Genomic DNA, 16,977 nt, shown 5'->3' on the forward strand with positions numbered 1-16,977 from the left:
GCTCGCCCATCTGCTTACAGCCTCTACTTAACGCATCTGTCACTCCTTCAGACGAATGCCCAAACAAATACACGTTAGACCACTTAATGTGGTGCCATAACGCCTTATACGATTAGCAGATGTAGTAGGGGTTGCAGCACAGCCTTTTCAATCTGCACCAGCACTCGAATGCACGGGCTCAACATGCCAACGGCATCACGGAATTGATTGACCAATTTCAATGACAACTTTGAGGAACAAGGCTAGGCTTTACCGACAGTCTCATGACCGGACTTCAGGATGTCAATCGCGGCTGTTGTGCGCAGGATAATCTGTAAAAATAGGTAATAATGGGTCACTGTAAAGTCACGGAGTTTTACGGATTGTGGTAGAGTAACAAATGATATCACCTCTATCCTAATGCCGTTTTTTCCTTTAGTACTTGTGTAATGGGGAATAGGCAAAGTAGCGATGTTATTCGTGATCGAGAGTCGAGAGAGTATAGCGGTCGCGATGCTTGCGAAGGTTTGTTGATTTTCGAATACATTAATGGCTACGAGGTGATCGATGATCACCTAGAGGTCTACTATAAGGCAATAGTTCCATTAATACTGTTCCAAATACACATGTAATTAACCAATCCAATATCCTCCAATTATAATCACTAATGAACGAGGATTCGCTCTTATAACTACACCCGTAACATTCTCTTGGCCGGAGCTAACGTCATAAGAAAATGCATAACCCTTTCCGTCTACCTTATTTTCGTGCACAATCCTGGCTATAATGGTTGGTAGGGGTTCTTAGATAGTAGCTGGTGTTCTTTAAGGATGGCTGTGTATCCCCACCGTCCAAAAGTAGGGTGGTACTAGTAAAAGCCGCACGTAAGCGTGGAATAACAGCACGGTGGACGTCGTTATTAGATTCCAGTATTGCAAAAGGCCCCGTACTATACTGTAGATATCCGCCGTCTGGGGCCGACAATAAGATCGGTTATCGCCTTTACAACTTAGCTTATCGTTATCACCCACGCAACATTTAGTTGGCTGATTTGTACCAGGGTTAAAAGTGAGATCTTCTGTTGTTTGTTTCTTATTTTGATAGAGCCCGCCCAGTGTGTGGTATTTGCAAGAAAAGAGGTATTATAAAGTGTAACTATAATAACAAGCGAAAGGTTAGCGAGGAGATCCCCGAGTTATTAAACCTCTTGAAGATAGTGCCGCCAAGCTCATCTTCGAGCGACGAGCTGATACGACGCCGTTTCGACCAGCCCCGGGCGTTCTCTTTGCCAGACGGCCGTGTTGCCGATTCCTTTCTAGCGAGCGAATCCCCGATAACACAGGTCAGGCCTGTGTCGTATCGCTCATGAAAGGCATCGGGTGCACATCTCGAGATGACGAATCTCTTGGTGATAGCCCTGAGGATATTGGAGGGATCTAGGTGACCGCTTTCAGAGTCTTCGGCTCCGTTGAATCCGGACGCCTTTCGGCTTCGGAACGCGGAGGAAAGGCACTGCTACCATTACCATCTATCCTTACCTTGTAATAACACGAGAACAACTAGAATGAGGAGAACTTCGAGAAACAAGACATACCAGTCAAGGTCGCCATAGCGGCGTGTTGGAAGTTAGTAGTTGCCATAGTGAGGTCGAGATTAGTGATTACTTGTAAAGGCGGTGGAGTGGAAGCTACTCTTTGGTTGGGACGCATTCGGCTAGTACTAGCGGTCGCAACAGGCGGCGCTATAGCTATAGTCGGTTTCTTTAATGGTAAAAATGTATTAGCGTTACGTCGTGTTGTTGGGTAGGAATGGGTAAATGTCTAAGGCCACTCCATTTGAGGCAACCCTACATTGACATTGTAGTGATGTCTAGGTGTAAGTACTCATTGTGCGTTTTCACACTGGTAACACCCTTCCGAAGAGCCTAGTCGCGGATTACCCCTAGATTTGCTATGATTTAAATCAAGTTTTAATTCATGGTAACCACCCTCCTGCCAGCTTTTAGTGTTATCACTTTTACGCCCATTGGCTAAGCACTTAAGCCTAATAATAAACACGTTGAACTAGTGTTGGTGTGCGTAACGAAGAGCCTAAGGAGATATAGCAACAGGTGCTTACTTAGTGGGGTAACCTAGTGGAGCGACAAATGCTTTCCTACGTTAGAGACGTTGCCGTAAGCTCTCAAGTACGCTAATAGAGATGGAATTGTCTTAATAGTGAAAAACTAGTCTTAGATACACTCGACAACCTGTCATAGCACTTTGGCTACGTGTATTATGCCACCTTATACATAATCCTGTAACTTCGCGAACATTAAGCTTATATCTTATTTTTTATTTTTTACTTGAATACTCCCTTTGTATATGGATTGTGTAACGGCCACACTTACCACTAGCACTACAGCCCCAGCCTTTCGTTGCTGTTAGACGACGTGCTTCTTGCCTACATAGGCGCATGGCCAATCGCTGTAGACATGGCCTTGCTCGGGCGTATAGGCGAAACCGGGCGGCGACTACTGTGCAAAAGTGTTGAGAACATGCCCAAGGAAACTGTCTGTAAGTTCCATCCCTTAGGCCTTATAATGATCAGGCCGTGAACAACTCCGACGAAGGTCGTACGACCCACTTAGCTCTCTGGCTGCAATAGTACAGCCAACACTCACTACTTCAATATATGTATATAACGGCGGTTTAATAAAGTTGTTTAAAATTTAAGTAATAATTCGAGGATTATAGTTAAGATCTGGGGAATCGGTAAGCTAGCTTATCTTGTCCTTTAAAGTGTTAATAACTATATAGTGAAGTAGTGAGTGTTGGCTGTACTATTACAGCAAGAGGGCTAAGTGGGTCGTACGACCTTCGTCGGAGTTGTTCACGGCCTGATCATTATAAGGTCTAAGGGATGGAACTTGCAGATAGTCTCCTGGGGCATGCTTTTCACTTTTTGCACAGTTAGCTGTTGGCTTTTTTTTTTTTCACAACAGTGCATTCGGAAGACAACGAGAATGGCTCGTTGTCGCTAATTAATACTATTTTGGTCACCAAGCTCATCCTTTTCATTCATTACTTTGTGATCAGTCTGCGAGTGAACCAGTGAGTTCGTCGTGAGGCTTATGACCAAGGGACAAGACAGTGGTCCTGGTTCAATACCACCCGTAGGCATTCGTTATGTGTTTCGACTAGACTAGATCGTTTACCAGTCCCGTTGGGTCGTCCGCTACTCTATGCCACGCTGGTACCCCGTGCGTGATAGCGCCCCGGATCACCACCGCGTATAGCAGTCTGGCCCGGACGAAATCGCATCCCTAGACCGTGTGAAGTAATTTCGTAAGAGCAAGCTTCTGGATAACCATCTTCGTCTTGACCCTTTCCAGCTGGTCATGCCACCTTATTTTGCGGTCCCGATAGTATAAGCGTCACATTACAGAAAGATAGTCCAGGATTAAAACACGTACAGACCATTAAATACCTTTGGAATCTGTAATGATATATCGTGAGATTTTCTTGCCAGGGGTAAAGTCGTTATCGCCGGGCACAATCCCTGTGATCCCCGAGCCATCTCTGAGAGCTTTATACAGGGTTTTGTACACTGTAAAGCCTATGGCGAACTCATTGTCTCTTCCGGAACGCCAGTTTCAAAGCAATATTATGGTATCTTCTCGCAAATGTGATAGTCTATGTCCCACTAAGTGCTACCAAGCCTGGTTGATTTGACCTTTCCACTTAACTGTAGACCGCACAGGCAGTAGTCATAACAAGGCGGCTTGCGACTCAGACTCTCTAGCCCTATCTATATAACTTACCATGTTAGTTCTAAAACTTCTGATCCTATTGCTCTCATGCTTAATCTCCCGTATAGAGTTGTTCTTTTGAAATGCGAGACCTTTAAAATAGCTCAGTTCGAACTTGAGAATATGTTCCCCGCTTAGCAATGCGAGTCTGGGGGTATAAGTGTTAGTTGACTCTACTCAATACTGGTATTAAGTGAACTCAAGAGTTGGCAATAGAGATTTGATAGAGCAATAGCCGTGATTGAATCGTTTCTCCTTCCTTGATCTTCCCCAAGGCCCTCTTTCGTGCCATCTACCAGTGTATCAATTTCCTGTTTGCGCCAAGATTGATCACACCTGACCACAAAAGTGCTAGTTGGGGATGTCTTATAATAATAATGTCGCGGGGTCGCTGGAATTTACGCCGGAATTCACGAGCATGCTCCGTTCGTTTCTGCGGCTCCCGTTGTTGACCCAGTGTGGGAGCCTACATCACGTCCTGCCATATCTCGTTATTAATACTTTCAGTTTGAAAATTTGATAAACTCCCCATCAGATCCGTGCCACCAGAAGCGCCCATATATATGACCAAAATATCGAGCTCAGTTATATAGAGGTATTTCAGGAGGGGTTTTTCGCAGATCAAAGCCGAAGTCGTGTTCTGTCTCTCCTTACGACATTATCTGCGTCAATGCCTCAGTATCCTTAATAGTGATTGTGACAGACTTCAGGATTGAGGCTATTGCCTCTTCCCCATTGCGCAAGATGTTACAGCGGATGTATGTGGACCCTAGTATCGCTGTGACGAAGGTAAGAATACCGATGATACTGGCAACAATTGAGAGGGGGTTATCTTGCATTGTGGCCTTGGAATTCAGGCCGTGACAGCCGTAATGTTAGTGCTATAAGCATATAAGAGTACAGTTCCGTTACGCTTAGCCTTATGTTTTGGCCACTTTAGCCCTTCTCGAAAGTTCAAATATTTCGCTTTAATTATCATGTTGACTCTCAGATTGACGGTAATGATTGGAAAATATAATAAGAGGGGAAAGGAGCTGAGAGCAGGCGAGCCGAGCGGGGAGCCGACCAAATGGTACACAGTTAATTGGCTAACATCTACACAGTGTAAACACTGATCAAATGAACGATTTGTGCTCTTCAGCTTCTATCTTAGCTAGAATTAAGAGGTCATCTTTGGTATTAATTATTAGTTCTTTGAGTATTGGTTGAACTCCATACCTATTTGTGAAGACACTGTCCTGAGAGAAAACCTGTTTCTTTAAAGGAGTAAAATGGTACCGTGTCTAATGAAAAGCCATGATCGCGACCAACGCATGAGATGTGCTATATGCTGCTTACTCCCAACGACACAAGAGTCCAATAGGTAGTCCACCCGTCCCTGGTATGTCCCTGTGCACGTGAATGCTTTAGCTGCTTTGACCTTCATAGTGAGGGGTTCTGCCAGACTTTCTAACAGAAATTCGAACAGTGTTCAGAGCATCCAAATTGCTGATGACCAACATTCGTCCCTCCTGATCCTCACATGCGAAACATCAACTTCCATGTGTTATAATATGAAATTGGTTTTTTTGTATATCAGGAGCTGCAGCTTGATGCACCATATACTTCCAGACATATTTCGAGTAGATGTGATGCGTGAAGGATCTTAGTATGATAGAATCTCTTTCTTGCACTTAATTCTTGTCTCATATGAATATTCAGTAACGGTCGCTGCCATGCTTGTTTGAGGAAGACGTCATCCTTGGCTGTTACGGGCCTAGCCCTGTATGACGAAGGTATAAGTCCCATGAACTATATGACCCTGTGCAATTATCGTATGGGCATATGCGGCTTCTGACAGATATGCAGCAATAATGATAAAGCTAACTTGTTTTGGGATTGCCAATGTCGTTCCAACGGAAGTAGTGATAAGTAGTACTATGCGACACATGCATTAGCGCATGCAGGAGTATTGCCCACTCTCGCCGGCTATAAGGCGCAGAGTTTTCAAACAAAATGATCTCACAGCATCGCTTAGGAGGGATCTACTGTCGACTAAATAATCAAATTGGGGTCGCATCAAATAAGATTGTGCCTTGGCGGTGTGCAGGACCGTCCTGTCAACGGCGAGTCTTCTTGGCGTCCATTGGCCAAGTACTTGTTGCATTTCAATGTGCGATTGGGCCAGACGCACGTCTGAAAGGCTGCAACGGTAAGTCGTGAGCACCCTAGGTTAGAAGCTTATTGTTACACGGTTTTGTTTTACGGAGTCGACGCTGACGCTAGTATACCGGGTGCAGAAGTGGCGTAAATTGCTACAGTTCTTTGGCCACTTGTTAAGTGTTGGATATCTCCTTGGCCACCGTCCCGTAATGGTCCTTTCAATAGTTGCTGGAAAGATGAGACCTAATGCATATGACATGCATAGGGTCGTATTTGTACGTCTCGGTATAGATCTTGGCTGCAATGTCGACTGCTGAAGAAACTGGTTCTGTTCGAACCTGGGATTTGCAGGCTGATAACCAAGTTAAGGTACTGAAGCGTCTCATACAGGGAGCGCTTGGGTAAATGAAAAAGGCCCTGCCTGCAGTGAGTGTGGATGCACTGAGTCTTGAAGTATAAAGACAAACCCACTTTTGGAAGATGTGGGCGTACCTGTTGAAGACATGAAAACACACCTGAAAACATATCACGATGACCTTTATGCTTTCAATAAAGCGAATTCTGTGGCTCTTGCCACTAGTGACTAGGCAGATAGCTGGGATTGCTCAGTATTCCCTGGACGACATAGATTCCGGTAAAGCCTTAGCAGAATTGAGCAAGATCGCCCACGACAATGCCTTGAGTCGACTTGAGAGCGGTGGCCCGCACAATTGCACTAAGGAGAATGTCAAGGTCTACAAAGAATGGTACATAGCAGCGGCTCTTTGCTCGAGTGAAATAGGCTGACTAATCTGTACAGGAGATATATTCCAGGCGACGAGAGAATCGCATACACAAACGCTGTTCAATGCTTGATGAATAAACCTGGAAAAATGTCCATATTCGAGGGCTCGAAGTAAGTCACCCCTCATTCAATCATCGAGCTGTTAACCAATCGCTCAGGACCGCATTTGACGACTTTACTGTTTTGCATGTCCTCCTTGTACAATACGTACATGTCTCTGTGAGTCAACAGCAGCACACTGTCACAAACGATCATATATCCCTAATAGAAACGTCAGGCTGCTTTCCTGTTATTCCACCGCTACTTTCTGTATACATACGCGGAGAAGCTTGAGGAATGCGGCTATACTGGCACGATCCCTTACTGGGAGTGGGGCTTCGACTGCGAAGACCCCAATTCGTCACCCGTCTTCGATGGCTCCGCTACCTCGCTAGGAAGCAACGGAGAGAAGATTCTGAACCGAACCGCCGGTTCTATTCCTGCACTAGATATTCCAGGCATACCATTGGGTTCTGGCGGAGGCTGTGTGTACAGCGGACCGTTTGTGAACTACACTGTGACCATGGGCTCTATCGTGGATCCCGACCCGACGCGTTACAACCCGCGCTGTCTGAAGAGGGATTTGAATGGATTCATCTGCTCACAATGGGCTTCGTTACGAAATAGTACACAGCTCGTTCTGGACAGCCCGAATATCGAGTTGTTCCAGGCCATAATGCAGGGAGACACACGGTATCCCGAGGCAGCAAACGTCTTCTTTGGAGTTCATGGCGGAGGACATTATACGATCAGTAGGTCTTTATAAACAGAGAATTTACTTGATTATAGGTATAATGGAACTGACAATGAACGGTAGGTGGTGACCCTGGTAGCGATTTCTACTTCAGCTCTTCAGAGCCTGGGTTTTTCCTCCATCATGCTCAAATTGACAGGCTATATTTCATTTGGCAGAATTTGGATTGGGAAAACAGACAGGTGAGTGACAGTCACCCAATCTCAGACCGTTATCGTATCATCATAAAGAAATCTGACATTAAAGTTGCTCTAGAATATAGGAGGAACTAGAGCTTGGGCGGGCATCCCGCTGTTTCAAAATGGAACTCTTGACGATGTGCTCCTTTTTCAGCCGCTGAACGCTAAGCGAACGTTGAGAGAACTTATTGACACACTTGGTGGCAGTCCATTCTGCTATGTTTATGAGTAATCAATTTGAAGGCTATATGAGACGGGTTGGCCACGAAAAGACAGGGAATTGTCATGTTTATTGTTGTTAGCAAGTTGAACCGTTTTTTTGTTCTCGGTTAGCCCCCATATCCTCAACGACAAGTTACATTCATCGCATGTATATGATCACAAACATCAATAAAGCGACAAGTGTGGAGTTAAATTAGGATTCCACTCTCAGTATTTTGTTCTTTACATTAGTATAGCTTCGTAATCCAGTCCATTCCGGCCTTCACAATAACCAATCACCAGATATTCCAACTCTATATAAACAGACCACAGCACAGCTCGATACACACATCATGCGCCCACACGCCAATTAGCCCGTCACCGGCATGCCAAATGACGAGACCCATAGTGGATACGAGACTAACGGATCACTGAAATCTCCTCTTGTACAGAGCCATTGCCCACTCTCGCACCCAGGTCTAAGCCCAAGCTTGAGTATGTACCTTGTGCTCCATGAAATATTGCCAACACTCTAATGTACAACTTGGTCTACGTCAATAGTGGAAATATTCACATACAGTGAGTAAGAGTCTACCTGTTGCTCAAACTTATCACCTTGCCATTAAACACTCCAATTTTCTGTGCTTAATATTGAGTGGATTTTCATTAATTATTTTTCGGATTTACTTCGATTCTCCGCAGTCTGCACATAAAACTGAGGAGTATGGTTTCAAACACACAAGCCACATGGCTTTTATACAGTGCCTAGACCTAAATGGATATCGGTAGTGTGAAAACGGTTTACCTAGCAACTTTGCAGGCCAATGCCTTGATACGATGAAGCTATAGATACCAACGCGCAGGAACATCATACATAGGTATTGGACAATCTCAACTTCAAATTCTATACGTATTATCTTGTACCAAACAATTCATTAAATTCGAAATCAAGTACGATAAAAATAAAAATTAATTATGTATGTGTCGTGATACAAAGGAAACAAAGCAGACTTTCTGTGTGGGTATCGATTTTCCATCAACCAGGATTTCATTAACCATTCGCCAATTTGTCATCCACTATTATTCTCCTAGATTGCGATGTTGTTGGCACCTGCATTTGGGGCGTAACCATCGGCCAAAGGCTTGGTGGTGTTGCCGTTCAAAACTCCGCCGTGCGGGGTGACATTGAGGTGGCCATTACCGCTGGGCTTCTGGCTGGCATAAGCACCGCCATTGTTATAACCGGTGTTATTGGAAGGATAGCCCGAGTTAGAGCCGTAACCCGTTTGACCGGCTGAATAACTACCACTGCCAGTGGAAGTGTCGCCGTGGGACAAGTAACCAGTATTATCAGACTGATTGTGGGTCGGCGAAGATGTCTTATGAGCCTTCCGTCTGATTTCGGGGGCTCGGGGCAGATCAGTGCTCTTGGAGGCGGCACCAATGGAGAATACAGGGCTTTCCCACTTCTCACCCTTGCGAGCAAGTTCCTTGTACTCCGTGGCCTTGGAACTGATACCGCCGGGAAGCTTGATGTTGGGGAAGATACTATCCTCTTGTGTAACAGCAATGTTGACTTTCTTGTCAGCAGCAACATTCTCGGCCTTCTTCTTACCCTGGAAGACTTGCTTCTGGAGGGAGGTGGCGTAGCGTTGGTAAATGTTTTGAGCCTGCGAAGGATCATCCTTAACTTCATTCTCGGCACGATCAGCCTCCTGCTTGACCTTGTACATGATCTCATCAAACTGGTTGAACTGATCCTTGATCTGTTTCTCGGCAACCTTCTGAATGGCGGGGCGGAGGACCTTGAGCAGCAAAGGCTTAGCAAGGGCAAAGAGCATCTTGTGGTTTGACTTGACAAGCTTGATCTTCAGATTCTTAACATCGACATCAACGCTGTCGACCTTGAAGAAGTGTTGTCTATCAGTCTTGTCGGCACTAGACAACTTCATGCGGAAACAGAAACCATCACCGCCCATGTACAGGTTGGCAACACCAGTGTCAGTGATGGAGGGGAAACCTTGCTTGCGCTTGACGTAGTAGCTGACATCGCGCAGATCCATTTGAACACCAGCAACCTTGACATCGAAGGTGTTCTTGTGCTTGTTGGTAATGTGCTTGCGGCCCCAGCGGAAGTAGTTGTCACTAGCAATCTCCAGAACGTTGGGCATGAAATTGTCGCTCTCCAAGACCAGATTCTCCACGACAGCGTCAATCATGGGGTCGCTGTACTCGATGCGGGGAATAGGGATATACGCAATGCTCTCGAAAGCAGCTGGAAGAATAACATCTGTAAGATCCCTGATCAGGTGGGGCTTGAAAGTCGGCTTGCCATCGGCATCATTGCCAAGATCCGCAAAGAGCTTCTGCATGGAGGCACCAAACTGCCTGTTCAATGGATCCTCATCGAACTGTCCCACAAGAAACTTAACTTCGTCGACAACACGGTCTGTGTGGCCTCGGTACTTCTGGCGCAGGAGGTAGTTTCCACTATCATAGAGGCGGTTCCACTCTTGTGTAGATGAGTCCTCCATAATGTAGCCCTGCTGCTGCAAACATTTGCGGATGTAGCTGTTCATGGTTTTGAACCAGTTCTTGAGCTCAGGGTCTCGATCAGCATCCTCGTAAATGGCGTTGATAGAAGAGAACAGATCATCGCTGGAAGTGCCATTGGCAAAGCGCTCAATCAACGTCTTCAGATCAGCTTCAGCTTGGGCGAGGCTAGAGCGCGTCTGCTTGACAGTGCCAGTGCTGCCGCCGGCGAGACGCCTACTGTGGTCACCATACTCTTCTGCAAGATCAAGAAGGGTACCGATTGCCTGCTGGTAGTCGGGGTGTTGTTGGCATTCGATTACCATTTTCTGAGCATGTTAGTTATATCCAATGTACATGAATAAAATGAAGTTCTTACCTTGAGACGCCAGATAAGCTGGTCGCGGCGCTCCTCAGGAATCTTGTTGCCAAGATATTGCTTGGTGCGCTCCCGGTATTGGCTGGCAGTCTCCTTCACATTCTGCTTAGTCTCGCGTATCCTTTGCTGGTCCTCGTCGGACAGGTTTTGGTTGATGTGCTGCGATGCCTGGTCACGTGCGGCTCTCGCACCCGCTTCGGTATCCGCACCGTTTGAAGTCGGGTTGGCGGCATTGAGGCCAGCACCGGCGACATTCTTAGCATCCTGTCTGGCGTCACCCTTGTAGACGTTCTGAAGCTGCGCCTTGACGTTGCCCTTGGAGAAGTCGGGTGCCTCGTGCCATGTGTGATCATCGGCGGGACGATCAATGTTGCTGAGCTGTTCATCGGAAGGTCTGACCTTTCCTGCGGCGTTCTGAGCAGCATCACCAGCAATGTCGCGTAGGAGAAGAACGGCATCGTTCAACAGCTTGCGGAACTGACCGTTGGTAATGATCAGCGTTCCCAAAGTGCGAAAACCCTCCAATGCCTGATCGCCATGCTGCTTCGCCGTGTCCTTGCCAACGGGTGCGCTGGGCGTGCCAACGGCATTGGGGTCGAACTGTGTGGTTTGGTAGACAAAATCTTGTAGCAGGTTGCCCTCATTCTTTGAAAGTAGGAGGTGCTTGGCCTGCTGTACTACGTCTCTGAAATCCTTGACGAGTGCCTGACCCTCCGACGACAGCTTGTTCGAACCGCCAAGAGCCTTTGATGCGAGGAAGCTATTCAGGGCAACATCAATCTGATCGTTCTGTCGTGGGAATGAAGATTAGCATTTCGTTGCGCGTATACATCAGAGGACGAAAGGCTTACCGACGGAACCTTGCCATTCGAGAATGCATTGATGATGCCGTAAATCTGGAGCTTGCGGTTGACATCTGCCTCCTTCTGCTTGACGTCGGTAGGTTTGTTTACGCTAGTCATGATGTCGATGGGTGATGTGGTGAATGTGTTGGCGCTTTAGAGATTAGGAATTATCGATGGAGAGAGAATACAAACCAAACGATAAGGTGGGAATTGGGTATCAAAAAGGAAATGAGCTGGGGTATAATGTGTGAGTATTTGCGACTTGGTCAAGTCTTTGATGTAATGGGAGAGAGAACAGGAGCACCAGGTTAAATCATTGGGGGTTGTAGATGTTTATTATAGGCTGCCAGTGCGTGTGCAACTTGGGAAGAGACAAAACAAGACGGCTGGGCGCAGGCTAGCAGCATGCAGTGGAAGTCTCAACCGGCCTCGTGGATCAAGTCAATGGCTTGGTCAATCGCCTGGGCTGGCTCCTCTAACATTGCATCTGAAGCTTGATTCACGGGCATGTGGTGACGTGAAACAGCTCATTGAAATACGTCATAACCAGACGTAGGTACGACCAAAGGCCCGGGCTTTCAGTCTTTTTTGCTGGCCTTAGCTCTGGTCTACGTTACGCAAATCTCCCAAATGCATACCAGGTGCCTTTGGTACGCCGGCTAGGTGACGGATAGACGCCACTGGTATGCGAATCTATTGTCTGGCAATCTTACTTAATTTGCCCATCATCCAGTGCGATTGGCACCCAATTGAGCTAGGAAATCGACAAAGCAATGCCCTGCTTGGTTGGAATAGTGGATTGCTGGTTCTTGATGAGATTGACAGCTTCAACGGGGCAGGGGGGGTGGTATCGCAGGGGTGCGAAGGAGAATTATTCATCTGGGACTCCACCCACTCTGACTCCCATGTCACTTAAATGTTAGTTACCCTATGCAAGCCAACGGCACCGCATTTGTACAGCGAGGACAGGGATGATGCGATTTGCCGCTCATTAAAATCCTTGGCTATTCGATCCCACGGGGGCCAGAACATCAAGTTCAGATTTGCTTGCGAGTGCGAGTTCATCGTGTGTGTGTGTGTCTGTGTGTGTGGTGTGTGGTGTGTGGGTAGGTTTTTCTTCTTGCTTTTTTCTTTTTCCTCTCTTTTTGGTTTTTTTTTGTTGGTCAAGATCGATCACACAATCGAACCACCGCATCCACTCCTATCTAGTATTGCATATGTACAATACAACATGTCGATTATCGTGACCAATCCGCTTTTATTCGGCTGTACTCTCTGTGTATACCATGTCTGTAAACCAACGACCCCAAACTAGGCACATTGTGAGTACACATGGGAGCGATCATTTGTAGTGCAGTGCGCTGAGTTCACATGCAACGGTGGGCAGCGTAACTTTGTTCCTGTTCTATTTTACCTACCAACAAAAAAAAAACCACCTAGCCGTGAGGATTGCAGCCGGCGATTCGACGCTGTGAACATGATATCAAAGCAACCTGATCGTCAACCAAAGTCACGCGACGCGTCATGCATTGCGGAAACACCACAAGTGTCAACAGCCACCCGCTACCAATCCGGTAGTGGAACAGGACGACAGGCAAAAGACAATCAGTTGCATCATACTTGGTGCTACGCACCCAAAGCTGAACAGCTAAAAAGCTCGAAACTAGCGCCAATTTCCACGTTCAGTCGCGTCTTTAGAGCTTTTCCCCAGATTCGCCAGTCTATGACCTCACTCTCGTCCGGCCCGCAGACGCCACCAACTCTAGTGCCTGCGCCTTGTGGGGTTTTAGCTAATGAATCGTGATCATAATCTGGCCGCGAAGCCGTCTCAGCGCGTACCAAAACAAGCCAGGCCCTCCTCCTTGATTCCATCATTTCTGCAACTTGGCAGGCGAATCGTCCACAATACAGGTCTTCATGACCGCAATGAGATTTCATGTCCCCTAAACATGGATCCGACAACCACCCTCCTAAAGAGATTGGGTGTCGCATCGCATCTAAAATATGCCAGGCCCTCCCTTGCCTTCCGTTCAGTTCCGTCGGAACCTTTCCTCCCATCGTGGCCCGAAGTTCTAGTCACGCTGACCCTGTCAGCAAGAAAACAGAAAGGTTCCCGGATACCCTGTGCCGAAAGTGATGCACCCGACAACTGGAAGTCTGGTTGATCTGCGCAGGGGTCGACAACTCTATCGGTTTCATCTAAACTGACATTTCTGCACCGTATTCTTCCCTCTCATTCGTCTCCTACCGTCCACGTGTAGTTCGTTTCGACGGTTCAAAAAGGTACCTGATGGTCCTTGCTACAAATTATTGGTAAGATCTGCATGGCTCCTACAATGACACCAGACTTGCTACCGAACCTACAGTTCAGATTCTCGTACGCTTCCCTCCCGTTGCTTGAAGGATTGTGGCTATTTCATAAGATAAAGAGTTCAAGATGACGGTGGATAGACACTTCCAGCTACAGATGGCGTTGTGTGGTGTCTGTAAGTCCGGTGTCTGTCTTACTGCGAAAGCGCCTGTCTCGGGTACTGAGACAATTTGTGCCTCGCCTCGAATCTCCAAGTTGAGGAAACCAAGTTTGCGAACGCTTATACACAGCTCCAAGAGTGCAGCCGACACATGTAGCTCTTACCTGTTGGCTTGATGTTTTCCTCGTTATACGGTATGGTTTTTCAATCATATGCATTTCATGCGTACCGCAACATCAAACAGGAAGCATCAAGAGGTGAAGTACTCAGTGCGAGGTACAGCTAAATTTTCTTGTAGTCTACAAAATCCTCCATGAAGCAGAACCATTTACTTCTCAAATATTACCCATATGCACTCAAAGCATCGTCCAACAGCTTTTATCATGAATCAATTGATCAACTATTAACAAATCAATAAAACGATAGAACCTTTTTTGCTAGAATCATGTTTCATAACCCATCTTCATTTCGACGTCACAGTTTCTGGGCGCAACATTCGACCAATGGACCCAATATCAACTCCAAACACGCTGAACAATACATTCCTTATATCCGAAGCTACAAACTCTAGTGTCGTACCAAGTCATGCAGAGTTGAAATCTCAAGTCAAACACTGGGAGCAATGTCAACAAATACCTACTTATCCGCGACGGCGCTCGAACGAGCCTCTCCTTGGCGGATATCTAGGGTTGAAAGGGTTTGTGCCCGGTCCGTTGTTGAGACCACCCATTCCGTGAGCCTCGCGATGCCCCACCCCATTGTTAGTCGGCCTTGGGTCGTATCCCGAATCCATTGGACGGGATGAATCGCAATGCCTCATGTAGCCATCAGATTTCCCTGGGCTACACTCAAAATCCATCCCTCGAGGAATCTCACGCCGCCTTATGTAGTCATTGGTTGCTATATGCCTCCGTCCTGAATATGGCCGTCCCCGGATCTCTGTAACGAAATCATTGTCGTAGTCATCCACACTGACATCGCTATTGAAGTCATAGTTCCGTGGTTTAAACGCTGAATAGCGCCGTGACTGTTGCTGGTGATATAACCTTTCAGGGTCATTCATGGAAAGGCGCTCGAGGGGTGGTAGGTCATCATCTGAGTAACCTGGAGAACGCATACTGTGCAATGCTTCTTTAGGGAGGAACCTGGGATCAACAGCCCGAACAATGTTTCGTGGAGGTTGAATGATCCTAGGGCCATATCTCGGCCTGGGCTGGATTTCATACTCGTCCACGATATCGCGAGCCCGAGCATCGCGCGCTCCCGCTCTATAGGCATCCTCTTGGAGCCTGTCTATATCACTCGCTGAAGTCGTGACCGCAGGCGGCGGCGGTGGCGGCGGCGGAGGTGGAGATTGTCGGCTGTACGCCTCAGCTGCACGTCCAGCACGGAATGCTTCATCTCTGACCCTGTCAAGATCTTCCGTGAATACGGGTAATGCATGCAGCGCCGTTGGGGGAGGAATTCGACTGCCAGGGTCGAGTATATAATTCCTCTCATGTCTGCTGTGCTGTTTCGGAGAGGCGATACCATAGGCTCGGCTGGATTCTCGCGGCTGGTTATGATTGCGATGTTGGCTCCTGTCTCGCCCGCGGCCACGTTTCTTGTAAGAGTGCGATGACTGGGTTTCTGAAGTGTTTGTTGAGTTTGAGCTGTTTGAGAAGCCAGAACTGGACGAAGTCTCCGAACCACTGTCCGATTCTGAATCCTTGTAGGATTTCTGCTTTTTTCGGCCGGCTGCTGCAATGTTGGCAGCAACTGGTGGTCGCCCATTCCCTGGTGGTCGCCCTTTCACAGGTGGTCGTTGACCTGGCTGAGCCATCTGTGGCACACCGCGTCCACCGCCGCCCTGGGGTTGTGGGTTTGGAGGCGGAGCGGGCCATCTGAGCGGAACATTTGGGGGACCGCCTGGCGCAGGTGGGAATCCTGGAGGGCCTACACCCATCGGTGCTCCTCCACCTTGTGTCATAGCCCGTGCCCTCTCTTTAGCCTCGTAAAGTTGTCGGATTGGTGCCTGAGGTCGTGGTGAACGTTTGAAGTATGCCGTGAGTGTAACCCTTTCCATGCACTTCTTCTTTGGTTTCCCTGAAGTGGAATATCTCCTCTTCTTGCTCGAGTGGTGGTGTTTCGAGTTAAGTGATTTGTGGCCTCGAGGCACTGTATGATGGTACACCGTTGTGTGCGTGTCAACCTTCTTGAGTTGTTGGTCAATCTGTGCTAAAGTCCACACGTAGTTGGCAGTGTCATAGTCTGCCTTGATGAGATCGTCCATGGCGACATCGAGCTGGCGAAGCAGTGCCGGTGGTAAAGTCGCCTTTTTCGATACAACATCATGCGTATTCATATCTAACCATCGTATCTCTTTGGTGATATCCTTTATCGACATACCCTGCACTTGTGTGCATACTGCCTTGTCCCAGTTGGGCTGCACAAGCTGGCCATTGTCGTCGTAGAGGTCATGGCTCTGAACCTTTTCGAAACGAACGGGCAAGTACTCAGTACATTGTACGCGCATATCATCTTCGGACAAGAAGCGCTGGTTGATATCAGAAACCTGTATTACTGGTCGATTGAGGCGCAGCTCCACTGGTAGTTCAGCTCTGGGTAGACCTGGTGGAAACATGTTTTGAACAATCTGGGGCTGCATTGGGCCTCGAAACCCTGCATTATGGTGCGAAGGTGGTAGATTGGACGGCATTGGTCTCTGTCCTCCTGCTGGCGGAGGGTATCCTTGCCGTGCTGGTTGGGGGGGAGGCGGCGGCCGCTGACCTCCACCATTCTTCAATTGGATGAACGGAGGTGCAGTCATGTTTTCAATGAGTCATAAATGAGGCCTGAATGTGATAAATTTGTAAAAAGATGAAAGGAATGTTGGGTATGAA

The 16,977-nt window shown here is 47.4% G+C and overlaps 3 protein-coding genes across 3 annotated transcripts; 1 reads left to right on the forward strand and 2 right to left on the reverse strand.

Annotated features, from left to right (window-relative positions):
- Positions 1-6,442: 6,442 nt before the first annotated feature.
- Positions 6,443-7,899, forward strand: BKA67DRAFT_689345 (uncharacterized protein; the record flags this gene model as incomplete). The annotated part of the gene is made up of 6 exons (XM_046109092.1): positions 6,443-6,657; positions 6,711-6,806; positions 6,854-6,914; positions 6,973-7,486; positions 7,552-7,670; positions 7,744-7,899. The coding sequence occupies 6 exons, from the start codon at positions 6,443-6,445 to the stop codon at positions 7,897-7,899; spliced, it is 1,161 nt and encodes a 386-aa protein (XP_045962396.1).
- A 1,057-nt stretch (positions 7,900-8,956) lies between these two features.
- Positions 8,957-11,741, reverse strand: BKA67DRAFT_512291 (uncharacterized protein; the record flags this gene model as incomplete). Its single annotated transcript, XM_046097460.1, has 3 exons — positions 8,957-10,729; positions 10,780-11,568; positions 11,631-11,741. The coding sequence occupies 3 exons, from the start codon at positions 11,739-11,741 to the stop codon at positions 8,957-8,959; spliced, it is 2,673 nt and encodes an 890-aa protein (XP_045962397.1).
- A 2,994-nt stretch (positions 11,742-14,735) lies between these two features.
- BKA67DRAFT_533336 (uncharacterized protein) lies at positions 14,736-16,904 on the reverse strand (the record flags this gene model as incomplete). Its single annotated transcript, XM_046099681.1, has 1 exon — positions 14,736-16,904. The coding sequence occupies one exon, from the start codon at positions 16,902-16,904 to the stop codon at positions 14,736-14,738; it is 2,169 nt and encodes a 722-aa protein (XP_045962398.1).
- Between the last annotated feature and the right edge of the window lie 73 nt (positions 16,905-16,977).

This window comes from Truncatella angustata (assembly GCF_020726525.1).
Source record: "Truncatella angustata strain MPI-SDFR-AT-0073 chromosome Unknown BKA67scaffold_2, whole genome shotgun sequence".
NCBI classification, from domain to species: Eukaryota; Fungi; Ascomycota; class Sordariomycetes; order Amphisphaeriales; family Sporocadaceae; genus Truncatella; species Truncatella angustata.